This window comes from Pectinophora gossypiella, chromosome 17 (genome assembly GCF_024362695.1).
Source record: "Pectinophora gossypiella chromosome 17, ilPecGoss1.1, whole genome shotgun sequence".
In the NCBI taxonomy this organism is placed as follows: Eukaryota; Metazoa; Arthropoda; class Insecta; order Lepidoptera; family Gelechiidae; genus Pectinophora; species Pectinophora gossypiella.
In genome coordinates this window covers 13,155,463-13,179,864 of record NC_065420.1, presented here as the reverse complement: position 1 = coordinate 13,179,864, position 24,402 = coordinate 13,155,463, and the positions used below count along the sequence as shown (strand labels likewise).

At 39.2% G+C, this 24,402-nt stretch overlaps 1 protein-coding gene across 5 annotated transcripts; it reads right to left on the bottom strand.

Moving 5' to 3' along the window:
• Positions 1-315: 315 nt before the first annotated feature.
• LOC126374179 (RNA polymerase II-associated protein 3-like) lies at positions 316-14,514 on the bottom strand. 5 transcript variants are annotated; one of them, XM_050020667.1, is made up of 11 exons: positions 14,362-14,487; positions 14,174-14,238; positions 13,588-13,707; positions 12,626-12,745; positions 11,773-11,900; positions 10,273-10,483; positions 7,528-7,737; positions 5,782-5,953; positions 4,616-4,818; positions 4,018-4,213; positions 316-2,799 (listed from the first exon to the last, which is right to left on the bottom strand). In XM_050020667.1, the coding sequence occupies exons 2-11, from the start codon at positions 14,213-14,215 to the stop codon at positions 2,711-2,713; spliced, it is 1,491 nt and encodes a 496-aa protein (XP_049876624.1). In that variant the 5' UTR covers positions 14,216-14,238; positions 14,362-14,487; the 3' UTR covers positions 316-2,710. The 5 variants fall into 5 exon arrangements, with proteins under 5 accessions (XP_049876624.1, XP_049876626.1, XP_049876627.1 ...); XM_050020669.1 differs by lacking the exon at positions 14,174-14,238 and having other exon boundaries at positions 14,362-14,514; XM_050020670.1 differs by lacking the exon at positions 14,174-14,238 and having other exon boundaries at positions 13,588-13,712; positions 14,362-14,483.
• Between the last annotated feature and the right edge of the window lie 9,888 nt (positions 14,515-24,402).

Here is a 24,402-nt window from a genome sequence, read left to right as displayed (position 1 = left end):
CAATCACTGCAGACGCATTATTTTTACCGACTTCAAAAAAGGAGGAGGTTCTCAATTCGCACGTATATTTTTTTTTGAAGTCAGACATGAGCTCACGGCTACGTTCCCAATTGGGTTAGTCAGAGGTACATCCATCGAAAGATGTACTAAGTACCCACGCTTCACCGAGCTTCCTGTTAGACCAATGTGATAGGTGGTGAGCCGTATAGCCGTCTATAATGGTCGAGACAACTGTGTTACTGAAAATTGCACTGATAATTAAATGATTTTCACGACATGAGAATTCAAAGTTTATCCGTGTATAAGCTGTTAAGGAGTAAGGGAACGCAGGAATTGTCTGTCTCTTTCCCACTTACGCGTTACACGGTAAGAATGAAATTTTGTATGGAGTGTCCGGGGTGTGCGAGTAATAAGAAACATTATACGGTGTAATTTTTTATTCGCCCCTTGATTTGGACTGTTAAAAAAGAAAAATAACCTATATTTTAAAAGGACTAGGCTATCCAAATTAATTATATAAATACATATATATATATCTTAGAACAGACATCACGAGCGTGCAGCATTGCTTTGTTTTTTTTATAAGTATGTCAGGATCGAAGAACGGTAACTCTCCGTCCCGCACTAATGAGTCGTGTACGGTCACGAGCATTAATATGTATACACTTTGGTACCATGTCACATTAACTTTTTTGACAAATTGAACTGTAAGTCTCACTAAATGTCAAATATGTTAGTGCGACAAAGTCCTAAAGTAGGTACATTATATTGTTCATGACTACTAGGTTCAAGATAAATTATGAAATTCTCATTTCTAAATAAAGGAAGATCTAGAATTAACAAAAAAACATTTTACCTTTTTTCTACTAACTTATTTATGAATTTTAATCAAGTAAATCGCTATCCAGCGTGGAAACGAGGCTAGATTGATGGGCACCTTTGTGCCGGGAATGACACGAGGTGGATTATTTGGACATTAACTTTTAATTCATAAATTTTGGATCAATTTAAAAATCATTTTTTTGTAAATATAATTAACCTAGTTATAAGATATATATGCCTGTAACCTGTTATGTATACATAATAAATAAATATATTATCAAGAAAAACGTAATAAGTCCGAAATTTTATGACGTTTTTCTGTGACTTCACGATTTGCTATTTACGATTTTCATACAAATTCCATAGTAATTTCCCTGTTTTGACGATTAGTAAAAACTGATTTGACTAGTTGGAAACTAGCCTATTCGTATTAGGTGCCGACCTCACATTCTCTGGTTCTTACTTTAGTCATAGAATAAGGAACAATACTGGCCCCGATTCCTGCAGACACCTAATTTTATTTGAAGTTATACCTGTCAATTTCTTATCTGCCGAAAAGGAAAGGGACAGATGATTTTAAATTGATGACCCGGGCGAATGAAATAGGTATCTCGCTGGTATGCAAATCGTTTGACGTGTGTTGTCAATTCTGTCGCGTTATTGGGCGATGTAAAATTTTTAGGTTGTTTTATGTGCTTAAAATTGACGTGTGTTCCTTAAATTTTATGCCTGTCGATTACCCGTCCCTTTCGTTTTCGGCAAATTGAAGGGAAGAGAGAAATGGGTAGACCTAAGAAACAAATTAAGAACATTTATGAAACAAATAAAAGGGAAGGTGCAGGTCGTGTCGTATCAGGAGGTGAAGGATTTGGCGGGAAGAAGAGAGGAATGGCGATTACTCCACCGACAAGAGCGCAGCTGTTAAATAAAGAGAGATACCTTTTCGGCGGATAAGAAAATGACAGGTATAACTAGAAATAATTAACGGCAGGTATAATTAAAAAATAAGAAATAAATTAATTAGATGGTGTGTACGGTTACGAGCATTAACACTTTGGTACCATGTCACATTAACTTTTTTGACAAATTGAACTGTAAGTCTCACTAAATGTCAAATATGTTAGTGCGACAGAGTCCTAAAGTGGTTACATTATATTGCTCATGACTGTACAGGAATCAGCACCATTATGTACTTTAGTCTTAAATAGCCGTAAGCCTAAAATGGAGAAGAGGAATCGGGAGGTATCGGGAGGTAGTGTCTCGCATGAATTTTTTGTGTGAAGTGTCCTGTGTGGCGCATTGTGCTACAATGCGACATCGGATCGAAGGAAATCTAATTCCATAGTCTATGCTTATCCCAGAAGGCAATAGGTATCAGCTTATGTGTGTTGTATGTATGATTATGGGTCTGCAAATCATCTAAAAAAGCAATTTTGTAATTTGACATTTGTTTGCATTGCGCACTTACTTTTATATGCGCAAATATCAAATTGCAATATTGCTTTCTTAGATGAATTGCTTCGGTGTGGACATTTTAACCTCCCCGAAATAAAGAGTTTTAGTGGGCGGATGTAATTCTATATTTTTTTAGTATGCCGGCATTTTTTTTGTCAATCTGTGGCTAGGTTTATTAAAGTGGAAGCTAACGCTAATCCGAAGTTCGATATGGGTTTTTTTTTTTTTTTTATTTTAATAATTACAATCATAATTTAGCATATTATCAAGAACATAATGATTTCAAGCAACAATGAAGTCGCACTGATATTTTTTCTTTTTTTTTTTTAATTAAATGCCTTTTTTTATTAAATTTTTTTAAAGCCTCACGCTCGCGATTTCCTCAAAATACATTAACCGACCGAATTGTAATAACTACCTAGCACCTACTGGTTTAAAGTTCATATTTGTTCTTCAGGTCTGCTATCTCTTCCTCGCTGCAGTTCTCATTCGCTTTGCAGTGCGCCAGGAGTTTGGTTAACACTGAAAAAAAAAAGATATTTTTATTACAAACATACATACATACATTAACTCACGCCTATTTCCCACCGGGGTAAGCAGAGACTATAGAATTCCATTTGCGTCGATCCTGACACACTTCTCTTGCTTCCTCCACATATTTTTTTTTTATATATTATTTCTATATAATAATATGACAACGATTATGAGTCGTGATAGCCCAGTTAGTAGAACGCTTGCCTCTCACTGTGAAGTCGCAAGTTCGAATCCCCGCACAGTCCTAAACCAATGATTTTGTCGAATTTGTATTCGAATTCATGTTTGGATCATAAATGATCAACACGTGCTCAGCAGTGAAGAAAATCATCGTGAGGAATCCCACATTCCAGAGAGAAATGCGTTTCGGAGGTATGTGACCTAACCTGTATTGGACTGGTTTTCCCTTCGCGGGTTGGAAGGTAGCCGCTTCTGTTAAAAACCGGACCTGTCAAATCTTCAGGTTAGCTAAGCGGACCCTGTGAGAAACGGGATAATGCTAGGGAGATTGTGATGTGTTGATGTGGCCTTTTTAATCCCCCTTGTTTCCTTTCCTGAGCTCTAAAACCAGTGCCAATCCACGAGATCTCGCTAGGCAAAACCTCACCAGAAAAACATTCCCGAAAGAAATGCGTTTCGGAGGTATGTGACCTAATCTGTATTGGGTTGGTTTTCCCTCCGCGGGTTAGGTTAGGTCAGTTTATAGTTCGCTTCTATAAAAAACCGGACCTATCAAATCTTCAGGTTAGGTAAGCGGACCTCGTGGAAAAGGGACAACGCTAGGGAAATGGAGATATATGAGCGTTAGGCTCACGATTTTGAGGCGCCGGGTTCGAATCCCGGTGGGTATATATCACAAAAATCCCTTTATGGTCCCTAGTTTGGTTAGGACGTTACAAGCTGTTCACCTGATTGTCCGAAAGTAAGATGAACCGTGCTTCGGAAGGCACGTTAAGCCGTTGGTCCCGAGTGCATTAGCAGTGTTTAATAACCATCAATCCGCACCGGGCCCGCCGCGTGATGGTTTAAGGCCCGATCTCCCTATTCATCCATAGGGAAGGCCCGTGCCCCAGCAGTGGGGACGTTAATGGGCTGATGATGATGATGAGTGGAGAAATACTGTTATTTTTGAGGTTTTTAATGTGATGTCCACCCGAGCCTTAAATAGCGGGTCGCTAGTCTTAAATAATAATGTTAGGTACTCACATTGTTTATCGCTATTGGACAGGAACATGGCTAGCGTGGAGAACCGTTTGACCTTGCACAGTCCCTTCAGGTAAGCAGCGACGGTTTGGTAGCGGAACTTGCCCGGGTTCTCCGCCAGGATCATCAGCAGCTCGGATAGCACGTCGCTCTCTAGAGCGTTCGCGAATATCGACGGTATCTTTTGTGGGTCTATTATCTGGAATAATGAAAAATACATACACATAACATAATCTTTTTCTATCGTGTGGGTGGAGGTGGAAGGAAGGAAAATCTGTTCAGCGCCATTATTGTGGCGAACCCAACTAGTTCGCCACCTAGTTCCGCCCACATGCAACAGATGGCGCCACATTCAATAATGCAGTCTTCAAGCAGTCGTGAAACGCGATATCGAAGTTTACACAGCAAGACGCATATATACAACTTCCAACATAACACCGTCGGATCGTCGATCCCTAGTCACACTACCAACTTGTGGCAAGCGGGGTACTGTGCTCAGTTCGGTACCCCGAAAACATCCTTTGGCGGCAGCACACCCTCGCCGCCAAAATTATACTTTTTGGTTCGCCATAGACACCTTAACGTTCCTCATTGTACTTACATTCAAATAATCGCTTCTAGCTCCCCCTTTCCCCTTCAAATACTTCCACGTGGCCATAAACTGGACACTGCTAACTGGCGCCACCAAATTCTGGACGCACGCGTCTTTCTCCGAGGCCAGAATATCTGTGACTATCTTCTCTGACTCCGGACTCATTTTGTTAGACTTCAGACTATCATTATCTTCAATCTTGTCTCCTTCACCTGAACAATACAATAAAGGAATTGATTATAAACAGATACTATAAAACATTCATGTATTCATGTATGAATATGTTACAATACAATACAATACAAATACACTTTATTGCACCAAAATAAAAAATTACAAAAAAGTGGAGTGGAGTGGGAGTCTCATATCCCTATTTTAAACGCGGTAAGAACCCGTTATTATGTGTTTTAATTACAAAAAAGACTCTTAACTAAGTACATGGCAAATGGCGGCCTTATCGCTTAAAGCCACAGTACTATTGCCATCTTCTCTTCTTGGTGGAATACCAGCCTCATCAACCCTGGTGTCAGGGTTATTATTGAGCCGCCAAAGGCCCCTGACATGACTCATATAACGACTACATACTTACGTCAGTAAGTAGTAATCGGGATCAACGGCTTAACGTGCCTTCCGAAGCACGGATCATTTTACATTCGGACAATCAGGTGATCAGCCTGTAATGTCCTAATCAAGCTAGGGATCACAAAGTGATTTTTGTGATATGTCCCCAACGGGATTCGAACCCGGGGCCTCCGGATTGTGAGCCCATAATATATAAATATATATAAATAATGTCCCCGAATCCTACAGACACCTAATTTTATTTTAAGTTATACCCGTCATTTTCTTATCCGCCGAAAAGGAAAGGGATGGATGATTTGTTAACAACTTAATTTTAAAACGAACGAATAACCCGGTCGAATAAAAAGGCATCTCGCTGGTATGTAATCCGTTTGACGTGCTGTCTACTTAACTCTGTCGGGTTATTGGCCGATGTAAATTTTATAGACGATTGTTTTAGATTTCTGCTTAAAATTTACGTGTATTCCATAAATTTTATGGCTGTCGATTACCCGTCCCTTTCTTTTTCAACGGATAAGAAAATGACAGGTATAACTTAAAATAAAATTAGATGGCGTCTGCAGGAATTAGCAAAAATATAACGTAAAGTTTACCTTTTGTATCTATTTTCTCGGTAAGTTTATCTATTTTGATAGAGTCGTTGTTGTTAGTATCCCCGTGAGCCAGGTTGTCCTCTATTTCTATGATTTTTAGGCGGGTTGGCGGTTTTTCTGGTGACGTTTTGCCTAGCGAGATCTCGTGGATTGGCACTGGTTTTAGAGCTCTCTGGAAACGAAACAAGGCGGGTTAAAAAGGCCACATCAACACATCACAATCTCCCTAGTAGTACCCCGTTTCTCACAGGGTCCCTTCCCGACGACCCGATTACTCTAGCCATAGAGGCAGCCAATCAGCTCGCGACACCAAACACTTCAGGACCCCGATACCGACCCCGCCGGCGTGGTCGACGATTTCCCTCATTCAGCGCTTATCGCTATCGACCCACTAGGGTCGATTAATTCTTTCAAATACTTTTCCTCTCAGACGACGCCCTGAGCCGAGGTTCGCGCCCAACTGGGCACCCTCAGGCCTGTTGTCTTAAACGTTGTACCGGGTGAGAGCCTTCAGCGCTCCCCATTTGTCCGGCCAAGTAGTTAATGCCATCTGCGGCAAATCTACAATAAGTCACGTCAAAAAAAAAATGACAGGGTCCGCTTACCTAACCTGAAGATTAGACAGGTCCGATTTTTTGCAGAAGCAACTGGCTGTCTGACCTTCTAACCCGGGAAGGGAAAACCAGCCCAATAGAGGTTAGGTCACATACCTCCGAAAATGCATTACTCGGGAATGTGGGTTTCCTCACGATGTTTTCCTTCACCGCCGAGCACGTGTAGTTTTCACTAACAAAGTTGGTTCGACCATTATAGACGGCGAACGACGTTGGTCTAACAGAAAGCTCGGTGAGGTGTGGGTACTTATTATTTGTGAATCAAGAGGCTCGAACTAATGCAGCCTGAATGGCCACTGCGATCTAGTCACATCTATTGTGGCCAGAAATGTGGGTACTTAGTTCATCTTGCGATAGATGTACCTGTGACTACCCCAATTGGGATAGTCAGCTTATGTTATGTTGAAAGTAAATTATCGGAGAAAACGCGATTTACATCGTAGGGTCACTTGTTCCAATCCCGATTTGTGCTCTAAAGTACGCTCACGAGTACTAATGTGTATACACTTTGAAACCATGTCACATTAACTTTTTTGACAAATTAAACCGTAAGTCTCATTAAATTTCAAATATGATAGTGCGACAGGGTTCTAAAGTGGGTACACGATATTGCTCATGACTGTACTCTAAACCACTGAACTTGTCTTTCAGTTTGAAGTCATGTTTGGATCATAGATAATTGATATCATGTGGTTTCCAGGATTTGTGCCCGGTTCATGGCAATAGGCTCACCCCCTATTACATGGGACTTTAATAAGGCCACCCTTTGTACTTTTTCTATTTCTCTTTTGTTTTGTATTTTAATATTTCGTGGTAGGTGTTGGCGATGCTCTGCTTGATGGAATACGGAATAATACAGCTGGACAGTGCTGTTGACTGCACTTTTATTAATTTTTATATTATAAAGTTTTAACACCCTACGTATACACGTTCGTTAGATTCTAGAAGCAGGCCAGTATTGCCATACTTAAAATATGAAATATAATTTTGTTGGGGATGCCAACATTTGTTATAATGTCATAGCTAGCGAGAAGTGGGTGATAATACTACACACCACTGCCGACCCCTTTGGGGATACAAGCGTGATGATATTATTATGTCTTATACCAAGTTATTAATGGATAAATCCTACCTTGGACCTCAAATGTGGTGGTTTCTTCACAGTCTTGATTACAGTCACAGCCTCTCCGACTCCATTTCTCCATTGCTCCATCTTGTCCACTTGGGGCACTGGTTGTTTGGGTTCGTCTGGTAGCTCCGTGATCCTCGCCTGTCCAAGCTTTGTGATTAGGGATTGGTTCTCCACTGTCGGGGTTGATGAGGGTGATGACTTGGATTTTGACTGGAAATTGGTAAACAGGTTGGTTGGGTGGGTATTGGTAATAATTAAAAGAAAATTAGAAAAAAAAAATACATATTCACTGGTGCAAATTCCTGCAGATGTCATCTAATTCAATTTTAAGTTATACCTGTCATTTTCTTATCCGCTGAAAAAGACAGGGACGGGTAATCGACAGGCATAAAATTTATGGAACACACGTCAATTTTAAGCAGAAATCTAAAACAACCGTCTAAAAATTTTACATCCAATGCCAATAACCCGACAGAGTTAAGTAGATAGCACGTCAAACGGATTGCATACCAGCGAGATCCCTATTTTTACCGACTTCAAAAAAGGAGGAGGTTCTCAATTCGACCGTATATTTTTTTTTTTTTTTTTTTTATTATGTTTGTTCGGGCATATCTTCGTCGTATATGAACCGATTTTGATAATTCTTTTTTTGTTTGAAAGGAGATATACCCAAGGGGGTCCCATGTCAAGGAAGTCAGGATCTGATGATGGAAGACCAGAGAAATCGAGGGGAATTTTCAAAAATCGTAGGAGCGACTAGTGCGTTTGTAAAGTCATATTAATCGGATCGATCTTTAGGCTTCGGGAAAACTTCCCGACCTTCGAAAACTGGTCAGCATCAGGGAGACACCCTATGGCCTGGCAAAACTATACAACCTGGAGCAATTTTTCTTTCACGAAACGTATTTAAATCTTGATCAAATTCAATCGCCGGTGCAAAAAAACAAAATGGCGGAAAAACAAGATGGCCGCCATACAAAATTTTGTCGATTTTGGAAGAAGCCCCTTTGGGTAAAAATAATGTATGGGGCGCTTACTCAAAACGTCATGTAGAGTACGGAAATACTTTCTGGTCACCAAAAATTGCTCCGCATCAGAGAAATACTCTACGGCCTGGCAAAACTATCGCACGTGAAGCAATATTTCTTTCAGAGCACTTATTTAAATCTTGGTCAAATTCCATAGCGTGTGAAAAAAAAAATGGCGGAAAAACAAGATGGCCGCCATACAAAATTTTGTTTTTCCAGAAAATGTCTTGGGGGTAAAAATGATGTATAGGGGTGTCATCGGAACGTCATCTTTGAAAACTGTTCCCAATCAGGGAGACATTCTACGGCCTGGCAAACCTATTGCACCTGGATTTTGTTTGTTTCCACGACACCCATTTAAATCATGGTCAAATTCTGTCGCCGGTGAAAAAAAACAAAATGGCGGAAAAACAAGATGGCCGCCATACGAAGAGGGACAGTTTCGAATAAACAGGACACGCGAGCTGCTTTAGCAGCGAGCGAACCACGCGAAATCTACTGTATCTATATGTGTGCGTGAGTGTGTATGATAGCAGCTTCCACTGACAACCACATGTGTGTGTATGTGTGTGTGTGTGTGTGTGTGCGCGCGTGTGTGAGTGTGTGTGTGTGTATAAACATGTTCATCAATAATAATTGTGATCACTACTAATCATGTATTAATATATATCAATTTATATCAGAAAATTTGTCTGTCTCTGCATCCTTGCTCGGTCTAACCATCACTTAAAATCGTAAAATAAAATAAAATTTTTAACAAAAAAAAACCGACTTCAAACGCAAAACTAAAAAGCAATAAATAAATTTACTTTGCATTTCCTTGGCACCGGCTTCAGATTTATAAAATTAATTAACTAATTGAAAATACGTACTAATTACTTTGTGCGAAGTAAATTTATTTATTGCTTTTTAGTTTTGCGTTTGAAGTCGGTTTTTTTTTGTTAAAAATTTTATATTCGCATGGGTTATTCATTCGTTTTAAAATTAACTTGTTGACAATCATCTGTCCCTCTCCTTTTCGGCGGATAAGAAAATGACGGGTATAACTTAAAATAAAATTAGGAGGTGTCTGAAAGAATCGGGGCCACTATGTCTTTTATTTTATTTTTTTGAGCTCACAACCCTTTTGTTTGGGTCGCGTGCTAGGTTCAAGTTAATTATGAAATTATCATTACTAAATAAAAATAACAGGTCTAGAACTAATGAAAAACATTTTCTTTTCTCTATTTAACTTATTTATGAACTTATTTATTAATTTTAATCAAGAAAAACGTAATAATAAGTCCGACATTAATTTCATCACGTTATTCTATGGTCACAGTGTGATTTTTCATACAAATTCCATAGCAAATTTGTATTTTGACATTTAATAAAAAGTAACTGATTTGAGTAGCCTATTATTGTACGTCAATCATTAAATTGAATTGATTTACTATCAAACGTGTAGAGCCATGGTAGTCCAGTTGCAAGAACGCTTGACTCTCACTGTCAAGTTGCAGGTTCGAATGGCAAAAGGGCGAATCGAATTTGTTTTCGAATTCATGGTTGCATAAGTAGTTGTCTATCTTTATTTTTATTTTTTTCTTATTTTGTCACCACTTGCAATCGGTCCGAGGACCATAAGCAGGTCTGTTCTTTCATTTCATCAGTCGGGTGTTCCTTTCTTTATTATTTAAAATATATTATAATTTTTTCTTTATTTCAAAAAAATGCTTACCCCTTTTGTTCCCATCCGAGCTTTGATCGCCTGAAGTTGTATCCTAGCAGCATTATTGTGGGGTTCCAACTTGAGGACCTCGCTGAGGTCGTGCGAGGCTGAGCGGAGCGACCCGAGGCGCTCTCGGGCCGTGGCGCGCCTCTGTAAGGCTTTCACATAGCTGGGGTCCAGGCGGAGGGCTTCCGAACAATCCGATTCTGCTTGATGGAGGCTGGAAGGCAGGTGTTGAAGGCATAATGATACAAGAACACAAATTACAGCAAACACTTGCAGACCATAAGATAATGGAGCAAAAGGCCACATCAAAGCAATTCATCTAAAAAAGCAATATTGCAATTTGACATTTAAAACACATAATAACGGGTTCTTACCGCGTTTAAATGGGGATATGAGACTCCCGATATTTCGACACTGTAAGAACCCGCAACGCGGTAAGAACCCGTTATTATGTGTTTTAATTATGATAAAGGTGCTAATTCCTGTAAATACCATCTAATTTTATTTTAAGTTATATCTGTCATTTTCTTATCCGCCGAAAAGGAAAGGGACGGGTAATCGACAAGCATAAAATTTATGGAAAACACGTCAATTTTAAACACAAATCTAAACCAACTGTCTAAAAATTTAACATCAGTCAATAACCCGACACAGTTAAGTAGACAGCACGTCAAACGGATTGCATACCAGCGACGTACCTTTTTGATTCGCCCGGGTTATTCATTCATTTACTCATTCTTCCTAAAATTAAGAGCTGTGAATCATCCGTCTCTTTCCTTTTCGACGGATATGAAAATGACGGATATAACTTAAAATAAAATTAGGCGGTGTCTGCGGGATCGGGGCCAATAACCGCGTAAACTTAAAACAATTTGACATTTGTGCATGTAACAACGCTAACAAATGTCAAATAGTAATATTGCTTTTTTAGGTGAATTGCTTCAATGTGGCCTTTTTAACCCCCCTGAAATAAAAAGTATTATCCTCTTAAGACCGACATTTCCAGACACAATAGTTAAACAATGGGGTTTGGATTTATAAAGAACATTCGGTCTTAGGAGGTTAAGTAATACTTAACAAAATATCAACACATACATAATGTCATGACTATTTACCACCGGTAAGTAGTGACCACGGAATGCCATTTACTTCGATCCTAACATAATCCCATTGGTTATAGTCATGAACTTCTGTATTATGCTGACATAATTGGGTAGTTTCCGAGGTCAAAGATAAATGATAAAATTCTGATTACTGATCTGTCTTGATCTAAAGGTGACAAAAAACATTGAACGTTGTTTTTTTCTATTTAGCCTATTTATGAATTTTAATAAAGAAAAATGTAATAAATAGTAATAATAAGTGCGACATATGTCACGTTTGATGTCACAGGTTGTTTTTTGATACAAATTACATAGTAATTTTGTGTGTTGACGTTTAGTGAAAAGTAACTGATTTGACTAGTTGGAAACTACCCTATTCTCTTTGCTTCGGCAAACATACCTGTCTTTTTTGAGATAGCAGAGTCCTCTATTGGCGTAGTAGATAGCGTCATCTTTCACTAGCTCTATGGCTCGGTTGTAGCACGCTATTGCTTCATCCCACTTCTCTTGCTTCACGAAGGTGTTGCCCTGAAAATATTACACTTAGTTTTCGTTCTCCACCAACCCGCAGTGGAGCAGCATGGTGGAATATGCTTTATGCCCATGCTCTATGCTCTATAGCTGATTGAGAGGTGTGTGTGTGTGCCCTCACTAGGCTATTTAAAAAGTATAAGTTTTTGTCTAAGTCTAAACACATTAACTTAATTATGTGGTTGTTACATGAACCATGTCAAGATCCATTGTGACTCAGTAATTGACACTGGAGTTTATGTGGTCAGTCACTGATCTCACAATACCACATGAGGGGTGAATGTAAACAAAAAAAAGATTTGGGCGTTACACAACAAGTAGAAGTTTTTCACCACATGCTTCTTCTGTAGTGTGGGTTGTGAGGTCAATAACTGACCTTATCAATTCTAGTGTCAGGGTTACAATTGAACTGCAAAGGACCCTGACATCACCATCACACAGACATTATCAGCGCAAGCACACACACAGACACTCACACACAATAATTAACATACAAAATGCATTACCACCATCCCTTTAAACTATTTTTTTCTATGACAATAAACAAATTTTCATTTTTAAATTTTTTATGGTTCTCTAGTGACTATGGTGTCAGGGTAATATGATGGACATACATGGGAGTTAAACATAGGTGGTGAGGAGTGGGTTTACTATACACCTCTGCCTACCCCTACAGACGTGATGTTATTTTGTGTAAAGTATAGTAAGTTGATTAAACATACTCTTTCTTTTTCGTACTGAGCTTCTTCTTTGAGTTTCTCCAGTTTAGCTTGCTGGCTCTTCTTGCTGTCTAGTGATGGGGGACCAACTTCTGCCATGTCTACCTCCTCGCATGCTTTGTCCTGGAAACAAAAATTAATAATCATAATGACCCAAAAAGAACCAGAATCATTGTTTTGTACGTAATTATCATAAATAAACTTGTTGAAGGTCAATTTAACATTTTTGAATCTACGTTATTTTGCAAGGTGTTATGGCTGAGGAGAAGAAATGAGAAGAAACTGCAACAGCAACACATCTTTTAAATAAATGAGGGTATACATTACAAGTTATTTAATAACTAGAGGAACACTTTTAACACCAGGGATCATTTAGGTAATCATTAATCTTATAATAAGCTTTTTTACATAAAGTAAGCTTCACATGACCTATGAATTTATTTTCTGACAAATTCAAAACAATGACTGGTATTTTATTGTAAAAATGTATACATAACCCCAAAAAACATGAATTTAATTTACTTAGCCTAGAATTTTAGATAGCAATTATATTTTTGTTCCTTGTATTGAACAAATTATTATTATGTTATTATAACTTTTACCATAAATGTCTTGTGTCTTCACCAGGCTGGTAACTCATTACCACACGAGTCAAAATAACTGTCTTTACACCAAGTGGCTGCAAATATCTAATGGATATCACCGCCTTATGTGAGCAGCTTTTTGAAAATCTTCCTTCAACAAAACTTCGATATAAATTGGGGCCACAAATTTTCACCTCAATTGTTTAAGGTCTTAAGGCCCAAAGTCCTTTTAAAATCCAAATCCCATTGTTTAACTATTGTCTCTGGAAATCCGGGCCTTACGAGGCTATTGCAAGGTTTTGATAACAAAAATCACATCCAAATGTGATTTTTCAATTAGGCCTTTATATAGGAGGTAGGAGATAAAGCATTTGGACTTACCACATCAAACTTATCCCAAGATGAGTAATCAGAGCCTCTAATGCGCTTTTCTGGCTTCTTCTTCACCACCACAGGCTTCTCTTTCTTTATTTTACTGCGGACCGGAGGCAACTCCAAATCCTAACCTCAAACAGAACAAAAACAAACTCATAAATAACCAGCTAAAGTTCAATAACCTGAAATTACATGCTTGAATACACATTATACATATTTATAAGTGTTAGCTAAGCTATCCTATAGTATTGTTTCTGGATAATTCTAGAAAGTTAAATATTCTAGATTATTCGCGTGTACAATACAGTGAGTAGATAAATAATAATCTTTATAAGAGATACAAAGTTGCTAAATGCCAACAACATCAAAGTAACAATATAAACTGACGTAAAACCTATTCACAGGTTCAGAGCAAAGAATAGAACAAAGGGAATACATACAAATTCTTATACAAACAACACGCGAAACACTTTTCCAATCACATTTTATGACGACAAAAAATACACGAAAAGTTTACATTAGGAGTTATATTTTTAGATACTACGTCTATCTACCGTTTAGTATTAATAATTAATGGTGAATATGTATAAACCTGCTCAAATACACCGTTGAGAGCAGCTTCTTTTCTTTTCATGTCTGACTCCCAATTTTGCAAATCTGTCAAGTAAGTTTGTAGTGTCATAGCATTATCGCGCACTTGCTTCTGTATCTCGAAAGCCTTTTCCATGGTTTATTATGATTTTAACAAGCAAACGACCCTAATAATCACTTTTTTGTTACCTGTTTGATCAATAGTCGAATTTTTCGATTTTCGTTGTCAAGTGACAGCTTCAATCAAACGTTTTCACGTTGTCATGGCGGCCATGGCTCATTTTATTTGCACTATTTTTGCTAAACGCGTAAATATAGAAAGAATTAAACTATGAGATGTTTAAAGATTGTTTAACAAGGTCTTTGTAGAGAGCACTTTTTTTTTTTGACGTGACTTATTGTAGATTTGCCGCAGATGGCATTAGCGCTGAAGGCTCTCACCCGGTACAACGTTTAAGACAACAGGCCTGAGGGTGCCCAGTTGGGCGCGAACCTCGGCTCAGGGCGTCGTCTGAGAGGAAAAATATTTGAAAGAATTAATCGACCCTAGTGGGTCGATAGCGATAAGCGCTGAATGAGGGAAATCGTCGACCACGGCGGGGTCGGTATCAGGGACCTGAAGTGTTTGGTGTCGCGAGCTGATTGGCTGCCTCTATGGCAATATAGAGAGCACTACATGTTTACGATATGCTTAGGAATATCACAGCCGATCGCGTTCTGCATTTTTTATTAAGTATTTTAAATTCGCTGTTCGTGACTTACATCAAAAGGACAAGTGCGTATGATGTTACGTCGTCAGAAAATCAATTAACGAAATCAAGCATTGCACTCTTCAAGCTCTCATTCTGACCTTGTACCGTATTGGATCTGACCTGATAATTTGCTCGTCAATCAACGCTGCTCATCTAGCTCACGACTTTAAAAAGTTAATGACGAAACCATCACTTATTAAGTAAAAGTAATAAAACTAAGCAATCATTACTTCACTGGAATGAAAATTGACCTACGATGAATTTTAATCATTTTAATACTTATTTGAAGTTAATAAAACCTTTTTGTAGCGTTGACTTAAAAATACCTGGTTGCTGACTGATACCGTGAAAAAACTTTTGAAAATGCCATTTGTGTTTATTTTTAAGGTTTTACTTTTTTATGAATAAAAGGCATTTTCTGTTGGTTTTTTGATGAATTGGTGCCAGCTAGGTCGAAGTAGATATACTTTCTATACGTATACAACTTTAATTAATGTGCTTTTTGTGACGGAGTTTAAAATAATAAAAGGTATGTAGGTACCTATAAGTATTTTTCAAAATTGTTATTATTTATTTTTATTATAAACTGAAGTAAGCAGACAAAAAAAACATTAACCCACGCAATAGGTTATCATAGGTAGGTTATTAGGTACTTTATTTCTTTAAAGTTTCATTAATAGTATGCGCGGCATAGGTAAGTACTTATTAAAATAGCATTTTTTTTTGACGTGACTTATTGTAGATTTGCCGCAGATGGCATTAAATACTTGGCCGGACAAATGGGGAGCGCTGAAGGCTCTCACCCGGTGAATAATTTAGCAGCAGGTACAAATTTAGAACTTACTAAGTACCTACTAACTTAGTAACATACTTTAATTGGTAAGTCATAAATTGGAAGCTGAGAATACCCATGTTAGAGTTATTTCGTCTTTCAAATAATTGAGCACGATTTCGTTAGGTAGTTACGTACATCTTTATTGCCTATGTGTACCTACATATCAATAATAGGTACAAAAATAACAAACATTTATTTTAAATAATAATTATGACGGAATAATGACGTAACAGCCGGATGTTTCGATTGAATTGTATAAAAACATCAACTAATTAGGGGAACTGATCTTAATGCATAAAAAAGACAGGTATCAATCTCATTGCAGATATTGTACGGAAATGATTGGAGGTTCCGTATCGTTTTTTTTTTAAATAGAACCATAAAAGAGAATGTATAACATCTGCGGGAAGTTGTACTAACTATGTAACTAAACGGATTAAACCACGGAATAGAACAAAGAGGTTCGAAAGGCCTTTTTTTTTCTTTTTTTTTGACGTGACTTGGCCGGTTGGCCGGACTAATGGGGAGCGCTGAAGGCTCTCACCCGGTACAAGGTTTAAGACAACAGGCCTGAGGGTGCGCAGTTGGGCGCGAACCTCGGCTCAGGGCGCCGTCTGAGAGGAAAAATATTTGAAAGAATTAATCGACCCTAGTGGGTCGATAGCGATAAGTGCTGATTGAGGGAAATTGTCGACCACGCCGTTGGGGTCGGTATCGGGGTCCTGAAGTGTGTTCGTAAGGCCCTAACGGGCATTTTGTATGAGAACCGTTGTCGCCGGTTCAACCCCACTCTCTTTTACTTTACTCCTGCACTCTACTGTTTCTCAAATTCCATAGCCACCTTACCGCCAATGTATATTTTATGTGATAGGCTGTAATTTTATCATTACTTCTCGTAACATACTGCATTGAAAAGCAATTTTGTGATAAATAGCCGATCATACTAAGAATTTAGTTTTCATTTACGGATCTCCTTACATCATAGTCGACATAACGGCCTCCGTGGTCCAGTGGTTGAGCGTTGTGCGCACGATCCGGAGGTCCCAGGTTTGAATCCCGGAGGGGACAAATCACAAAAATCACTTTTTGATCCCTAGTTGAGTTAGGACATCGCAGGCTGATCACCTGATTGTCCAAAAGTATTTATTTATTTATTTATTTATTCAATCTTACAACTCTCATTACAGGTATGCACCCAATACGACAGTGAAGCAATCTTAAACACTAAACATTATTACAACAACAAAATTACATAATATCATTGATAACATATCACAAACATGATGGCTTTTGCGAATTCACTCAGAGAGCAGCAGAATAAGTCAATTGTCTCTGCTACAGTGTTAAGATTGCGCAGTAAGATGATCCGTGCTTCGGAAGGCACATTAAGCCGTTGTTCCCGGTTACTACTTACTGATGTAAGTTAGTAGTCGTTACATGAGCCATGGTAGGGGCCTATGGCGGCTCAGTAATAACCCTGACACCAGGGTTGATGGGGTTGGTAATCCACCTCACAACCCACACGATAGAAGAAGATAGTCGACATTTGATTTCTTGCAGGTTAAAATACACAAGACGACCTTTTAATATAATATCGCGGAGCTCCGTGTGTCGTAAAGTTTGCGGACGAGTGGAGTGCGAAACCGAAGTACTTATAAACTGTTTGCTCATACTCGTATGGCGCGCGTTTCGCACTCACTTGAACCTTCCAACCTTTCTTCCAATCTTTCTTCTATTCCGTGAACTAAACTAATTGGAGGTCCTCTGAAACGCATTTCTCAGGAATACTTACGTGTTTTTTCATGATGTTTTCCTTCACTGCTGTTCTTTGAGTTCAATGAAGAAAAAAGATGCCATAAAGACAAAGGATTCCTAAACGGCCGTGTCCGGAATAAATTGGCACTATGTTGTTTTACAACAATTTATAAGTACTTATCTCAGAAAAAATAAAAAGCTTAATTTTAACTAACAATGAGTAGCCTTGATTATAATTATGAAAATCATACATTTGTGATCGGATTATCTGAGATTTCGCGGTTTAAGTGAAGCAAAAACTATTAAGTAAGTAGGTACGTGACTTGTCATATCAGTGGTTAAATTAAAATATATTTGGATAACATCATTCGCTAAGATTAAAGTGACATAATGGTGCTGATTCCTGTAGACACCATCTAATTTTATTTTAAGTTATACTTTGTTTTAAGTTTACGCGGTTATTATAATTAAAACATATTATTATAATAACGGGTTCTTACCGCGTTTAAAATAGAGATTATGAGACTCCCGATATTTCGACACTGACACGATTAATTTATAACAAACATTATAGAAGGAAAAATTAAAGGGAAGAGAGGAAGGGGTAGACCTAGGATAACATTTATGAAACAAATAAAAGAGAAGGTGCAGGTCGTGTCGTATCGGGAGGTGAAGGTTTTGGCGGGAAGAAGAGAGGAATGGCGATTACTCCACCGACAAGACCGCAGCTCTTAAATAGAGAGAGAGAGACTTACCTGTCATTTTCTTATCCGCTGAAAAAAAGGGACGGGCATAAAATTTATGGAACACACGTCAATTTTAGGCAGTAATTGAAAAAACCCTCCAAAATCACACGTCAAACGAGTTGCATACTTGCATAAGAGCGAGATGCTTATTTTATTCGTCCGGGTTATTCACTCATTTTAAAATTAACAGTTGTCAATCATCCGTCGCTTGTAACTTAAAATGAAATTAGGACGTGTGTGCAGAAATCGGGGCCGTAACGTAAGGCCCGCAACCTTTAATCGGGTGGACTGTCAGACAGTCACTTTGCAAAAGTATTTAGTTTTTCAGGTGTTTTGCATTCTCGAAATGTACTTTTGTCGCTTAAGAGCCTTTAAGGCCTCAAACTGGATGGCAGCAGCGCGGCGGCGGCGGCGGTGCGGGGAGCGGCGCGTTCAAATGCTAAGATTTATATTGAAGTGTTTTCGATGGCAGCGGCGGCGCGGTGAGCGGGGTACGAGCGGTGCGCTCTAGACGAGCGGTGTCTCTACGTTTGAAACTCGCCTTTTTGTTTCCTTTGTTCATTACAGGGATTCAGATTTTCTTGTGCCCATAATAAATCGTACGAAACAAAAAACTACAATCGAAAATGCGTTGTCGCCGTTTCGACATCGCGTTCATTTGAGACACAACTCTATACCGCCGCAACACCGCGCGATTTAGCCGCTGGCATCAAGAACGGAACAGCGCACCGCTATCGCCGCCGCGCCGCTGCCGCTCTCATCCAATTTGAGCCCTTACTCTAATACTATATTTTCCTTTATCCTACTATTCTGTAATTTTATTTGACTCGGATGGCATATACAGGTTAGTGTAACAAATACTGAGGCGGATGATTCAGACCATGATTCTGAGTTGATATCAGTGGATTTACTCGTAGCTGTCGGAAAATTCATAAAAAATGTTAGTGTTTTTTTAAATTATTTTCCGTTCCATACCTACTTTTGCGACGGAAAATTCCACTTGATATCAACTCAGAATCATGGCCTGAATCATCCCTTAAATTTTCGTTTGTCACTAACACCCTGTATTTGGCCGGTCAAATAGCAGAGTGGATATCACATGACTACTTACTTACCTTGTTATAATCAAAGGCAATTGCCTCATTCATTCTCAAATCCCTTTTACAGTCAAATAATAACAATCCTAGAACAAAATTTCCCAGATAGTTTAAAAGAGAATCAGATACACTTATTTAGAAACGTTTACAACTCAATTATGTACAGTTCCCGGGAATTTTCCCAATTTGGGAATGTTCCCACTTTGGGAATTTTCTCGGCAGTAAAAAGGCGCAAAAGTTATGTAAAAAGAGCTTTATTATATCCTCCTAAGGCCCACGGCCCTACTAGTAGTACTAATCCCATTGTTTAACTATTGTGTCTGGAAATCCGGGCCTTAGGAGGTTAAAGTCTTTAGGCAGTTAAAAACAAAGTACAACATACATAAACTCACGCCCGTATTCCCCGAAGGGGTGGGCAGAACTACAAATAATCAAGAAACTATTTGCAGCCACTTTTGATACATAGTCCTAAGTTGGATAATGATAAACCGTATCTTCTTCTTCTATCGTGTGGGTTGTGAGGTGAATTACCAACTACATCAACCCTGGTGTCAGGGTAACTATTGAGCCGCCAAAGGCCCCTGACATGACTCTTATAACGACTACGTACTTACATCAATAAGTAACCGGGACCAACGGCTTAACGTGCCTTCCGAAGCACGGATCGTCTTACTTTCGGACAACCAGGTGATTAGCCTGTAATGTCCTAACCAAACTAGGGACCACAAAGTAATTTTTGTGATATGTCCTCACCGGGAATCGAATCCAGGACCTCCGGATCGTGGGCCCAACGCTCAACCACTAGACCACGGAGGCCGTTAAACCGTATGATGATAGGTGATCAGCCTATCGGTCTTACAGATGATCCATCATGTTCGACAGGACGCTGTCCCTCTGTCGCCTTTTACGACATGCACGGGAAGATAGGCAGCTGAACGCATTCTATGTTTTTTCTTTACTCCCAGTCCAGCAGAGGAGAAGAAACAAGAAAATAACTGGGGGGGATGCTTTTCGACCGGACGGACTTACTCTCACCATAAGGGTTCTTTTTTACCATCTTGGTAGGTACGGAACCTTAAAAACTGATCCTATAGGTGTTCCGTTTTTCCTTTTGAGGTTCAGAACCCTAAAAAGCCGCCAGTGTTCTTACTATGTCCAGTGATCCATATACGGGTCATGACGGAGTAGCTCCATGGGTCACGTCCGTGACCCGTACATGGGTCACTAAGAAACGACCGCACTAAGGGCAGGCTCCACTTGGATCCCGGGTAACTTAGCAAAGGTTTGTATTACAGTATGTTTGACGAATGCTACTGTTCACCTGTTTGAAGACTGAAGTGACTGAAGGTTTAGTAAAAATATCATTGAGTGCGGCCCTTGAAAGCTCCAATTGTTTCATGATAGTAATAGATATATGGTTGCCTTCCTATTGCACGCAATAGGTATTGTGAAGTGTTTACATAACATACACAACATAACATACACAGCCTATATGTATACGTCCCACTGCTGGGCACAGGCCTCCCCTCAATCAAGCGGAGGAGGTATGGAGCATACTCCATCACGCTGCTCCACTGCGGGTTGGTGGAGGTGTTTTTACGGCTAATAGCCGGGACCAACGGCTTAACGTGCCCTCCGAAACACGGAATCATCTTACTTTTTCGGACAATCAGGTGATTCAAACCTGAAAAGTCCTTACCAAACAAAGGACAGTCTCACAAAGTGATTTCGACAATGTCCTCATCGGGAATCGAACCCGGATCTCCAGATCGTGAGCTTAACGCTCTAACCACTAGACAACGGAGGCTGTTATGAAGTGTTTAGAATACAGTTATTATTATTTACGTTTTTAACAGGACGTATAAAATTGAAGTAATATGCGGGACTTACAAGGAAGTCAAAACATTTTGTATGGGGACTGTCAACGTGTTAAAGAGTTTTTAATAACAGGAACATTTCCAGTTTGGGAAAATTCCCCGAAACGGCACATCACTGCATCAACTAGGGTTTTATGACGTCATAACACAGCTCATCTAAATGGAACATCGACCTTGGAACCTGCGACAGTTTGCAATTTGCCATCAAATGCAAAATCACGTCTTTGTGAACGTAATTGCTTGAAATTAGTTGAAACATGTTATTGCATTTGTGATCTGTGAGAACATACGTATGCATACATTAGAACGCCGCCCAAACTCTTATGAATTTCCGTTTTTGGCTGCTTTTCTTTCTGAAATTATTATTTCTTGTAATCTGAAATCTGCCTAAAGGTTAGATAATAACGCTCAGTCGCCTAGTTTAAAATACACTAAAACAAGTCATCATCATCAGCCCATTAACGTCCCCACTGCTGGGGCACGGGCCTCCCCTATGGATGGATAGGGAGATCGGGCCTTAAACCATCACGCGGGCCCAGTGCGGATTGATGGTTATTAACCACTGCTAATGCAGCCGGGACCAACGGCTTAACGTGCCTTCCGAAGCACGGAGGAGCTCGAGATGAAAACTTTTTTTTGCTTTTTTTTTGTGGTCCCCCATCCTATGACCGGCTTTTGCGAAAGTTGCTTTACTTCAACAATCGCAGACCGAGCGCGTTAACCGCTGCGCCACCGAGCTCCTCAACTCCCGGTCAATCCGAGTCGCAGAATAACCCGACCGCATTACGAAGCACCACGCGCTAATATACGTAATAAGATGATGCGGATTTTCTTAATATTACACGATTTTATTGAATGTATATACCGCTGTGCACGAATGTATAGCTAAACAAGCGCCAAGTTTTCGCCTCATTTTTGTATTAAGCACTGTGTATCTTCGCTAGTGGTAAATCAATGGGATTCGCACTTGACCGGCGTTTTTCTAGTGTGTCAGTTTGTATATTATTTACGTTACCATCTGCCGACAACCAGCCAAATTTATCATAAACAAACATTTATGTACTAGGAAATAATTCTCTCCACTAATAAACACTCGTCAAAAACAAAACCGGACGTAAATCAAACTAAACATTTTTATATTACATTTATTTTTCAACACCTCACTATGCGAATTACTATAATTTTGATATTGATCATTGATTTAGTGTTATATCAAAACAGATCTAAAACTGTCATGTACAAGGTTGTAATCCCAGTAGCAATTATGATCGATTAAAACGATCGTTTTTGTTTAATTGATCACGAAAATATCGATTTATCGATGGCATTCGAGTATAGAATGTAGGGTATATGGTAATGGGTGGGTGGGCTTTGATCGCAAGGTGGTATTCTTGAAACCGCTCGATAATATTTTACCAACGTGAGTTCAAAAAGGCCACATTGAAGCAGTTCATCTAAAAAATATATTTATGATTTGTTGATATTGAGCACTTACTTTTATATGCAATTTAAATGCAATGTTGATACAAATACAAATATTTATTGGTAACATAAATTACATGTCAATGGTACAGGAGATGGTAAGTAGGTACTTAATTAGGTGAATACATTATTATAACAAAGAAATACATTAAATTCATAGAATACGTTATTTAAATGAATTGCTTCAATGTGGCCTATTTAGATGCCCAGATAAATAAGCAGAATGATTCTGGCGCAAAGGGGAATAAAACGTGCAATGATTAAATAAGCTTGCGTAAAGACTAGATAGATTATTAGGGTTTATGTTGCTTTGTTAGTAGACTGAGAGTAAATGCAAAACTTGGAATGCGTTCAGCTACTTATCCCCTCCCTAAAGATCAACTGAGAGATTGCCATGATGGACCATACGGTTACAATGATCCATCCTTCCGTCCATCTAAGGGATTCGTATCAAAAATGCCTGTGAGCTTCCTTCTGATACATTTTGGCTTTGTCTACCCGGTAACGGATCATAAGCGTGAGTATATCTCCCTATGGTTTTATTGATCTGTGTAAATCACATCTTCTTCTATCGTGTGTTTTGTGAGGTGAAATACCCACCACACCAACCCTCGTGTCAGGGTTATTATTGAACCGCCAAAGGCCCGTGACATGGCACATGTAATCAGTAAGTAATAACCGGGACCAATGGCTTAACGTGCCTTTCCGAAGCACGGATCATCTTACTTATAGGACAATAGGTGATCAGCCTGTAATATCCTAACTAAACTAGGGATCACAAAGTGATTTTTGTGATTTGTCCCCACTGGGATTCAAACCCGGGACCTCCGGATCGTGAGCACAACGCTCAACCACTAGACCACCGAGGCCGTCACAAATCCCATAATGTAGTCAGTTAAGATACCTATACAGTTAGTTAAGTAGGTAACTACATTAATGCTCGCGGATGATACCTTCTCATAACTTGGCCAGCGATCGTGTAGGTATATCGAACACCACCAGAATACCCCCCTCACTATCCCAAGTACGGAAGTTTGCGCATGCGCTGTCAAGGTGATGTCAATGAACCATGACCCGCTGCATAAAACCACATAAACTGCTATTAACCGACTTCGAAGCAACGTTGATTGTAACATCCGATGAGGCACGATGGTACCTTACTGTTTCTAGTTGCCCTTCAAGTTTTTTAGGGACTGTTACTAACATAAGCTCACGACCGTATCCCAATTGGGGTAGTCAGAGATACATCCAGCGTAAAATGAACTAAGTACCCACACCTCACCGAGCTTTCTGTTATATCGACGTGGTGAGCCGTATCGCCGTCTATAATGGTCGAGTTAATTGTGTTAGTGCAAACGGTTGCCGAACTTCATATGACGTCACCAATCGGGGATTGCCATCTTAGCTGCTTAAGCGGTACGACAGAATTATTGAGAACTACTTACTAAGACACTTTACTTAGTTAAGAGACTTTTTGTAATTATTTCTTTTTATTTTGGTGCAATAAAGTGTATTTGTATTGTATTGTATTGTAATTATTGTGTCAAAATCTGCCTGTAATGTACTGACCAAACTAGGGATCACAAAGTGATTTTTATGAACCCGGGGCCTCCGGATCGTGAGACCAACGCTCAACCACTGGACCACAGAGGCCGTTACTGGATCTACCTTCATACCTCCGATAAC